At 29.8% G+C, this 1593-nt stretch overlaps 1 protein-coding gene across 1 annotated transcript; it reads left to right on the plus strand.

Moving 5' to 3' along the window:
* On the plus strand, nucleotides 1–1593 carry LOC122503832 (NKAP family protein CG6066). The gene is made up of 4 exons (XM_043614561.1): nucleotides 1–219; nucleotides 399–486; nucleotides 561–952; nucleotides 1266–1593. The coding sequence occupies exons 1-4, from the start codon at nucleotides 128–130 to the stop codon at nucleotides 1441–1443; spliced, it is 750 nt and encodes a 249-aa protein (XP_043470496.1). The 5' UTR covers nucleotides 1–127; the 3' UTR covers nucleotides 1444–1593.

Raw genomic sequence — 1593 nt, forward strand, 5'->3', positions numbered from 1 at the left:
GAGAGGTTATGTTCTCTGGTTCGGAGCAATCAGTTTGTTGACGTTGATTTGCCTTAATGTCAAAATTGTCAATTTTCTAGGTTTTATAAACATTAACCGTGAGGTTTGAAAATTAAATTTTTAAAAAATGGACGACACTAGGAGATTAAAACTCAGGGAGGAAATTGGTTTACGTGGAGTTGACGGTGTTTGGGGAAAATCGCCAACTAGAATCGATGAGTAAGTATAAATTTTTTTTAATTTCTATTTTTTTTTCTTAATTTAATCTTTTGGTAATTTGAACTTTTTGATTCTGAACTTTCGATAATTTGAATCTTTCGGTTCTGCACTTTCGATAATTGGAACCTTTTATTTAACCATTTAATTTTTTTAAAAATTTTATTGTATTTAATCTTCAGTTCCGAAGATGAGGAAGAAGTGTTGCATAAAAAAGTGGACGAATCAGTCTCCAGCGATCGGAAGAGAAAGAAAAAGGACAAAAAGAAGGTAAAATAGAATTTTAATTTTTTTAGCTGGAAAAATACTGAAATATTTATATATAAAAATTAATGTTTATACAGAAAAGCAAAAAGCACAAGAAGGAGAAGAAAATGAAGAAGGAAAAGAAGAGTAAGAAGAAAAAGAAGAAGAAATATTCCGATTTATCATCGGAGGACAGTTGTTCGGATGATGAATGGAATGAAGAATCGACGTCGACAAAGAAATCGAAGACAAAAGCTAGAAATAATTCGAGTTCCGATGAGAATGCAGAGGAGATTATTGGTCCATTGCAAAAACAACAGATAACATTGTCAGCGAAAGAATTTGGCAAAGCTCTATTACCTGGTGAAGGTGCTGCAATGGCGGCTTATGTTGCCGAGGGTAAAAGAATTCCCAGGAGAGGTGAAATTGGACTCACTTCTGATGAAATTGCTTCATATGAATCAGTTGGTTATGTGATGAGTGGCAGCAGGTATTTTATTTTTACGGCAGAAAAACTAATTTTTTAATTCAATTTCTTGTTATTTTAATTTCTTTCTATTTTAATTTCTCTTTCCTATTAATTTTTCTTTTTTTTCATTTGTTTTTTCTTTTAATTCTTCTTTTATTTAAATTTTTTTCTATTAATTTCTTTTCTTTCAGTTCTTTTATTTTAATTTTTTCTATTAATTTCTTTTCTTTCAATTCTTCTTTTTTTTCAATTTTGAAATTGAATGCATTTGCATTTGAATTTTTTGAATTTAATTTTTTCGTGTTCTGATTTTTCCTGCTTTTTCACATTCTAGACATCGACGAATGGAGGCTGTGCGTATAAGAAAGGAGAACCAAATTTATTCGGCCGATGAGAAGAGAGCCCTTGCAATGTTCAGTAAGGAGGAGAGACAGAAAAGAGAAAATTTAATTCTCGGTCAATTTCGTGAAATGGTCAGGCAAAAATTAGCGCAAGACCAAACGAAAAAATGAGGCAAAAAAAATGAATTTTTTTAATGTACATAGCAATTTTTTTCGATTTTAATTTCTTCTCACGTTTTGTACATAAAGTTTAAATTGTATAATCTATGACTGATAGTAAGTTATAAATTAGAGAAAATTTAATTTAAAAAAATAAATTTA

The sequence above is a fragment of the Leptopilina heterotoma genome, unplaced genomic scaffold (assembly GCF_015476425.1).
Source record: "Leptopilina heterotoma isolate Lh14 unplaced genomic scaffold, ASM1547642v1 Lhet_270, whole genome shotgun sequence".
Lineage (NCBI taxonomy): Eukaryota > Metazoa > Arthropoda > Insecta > Hymenoptera > Figitidae > Leptopilina > Leptopilina heterotoma.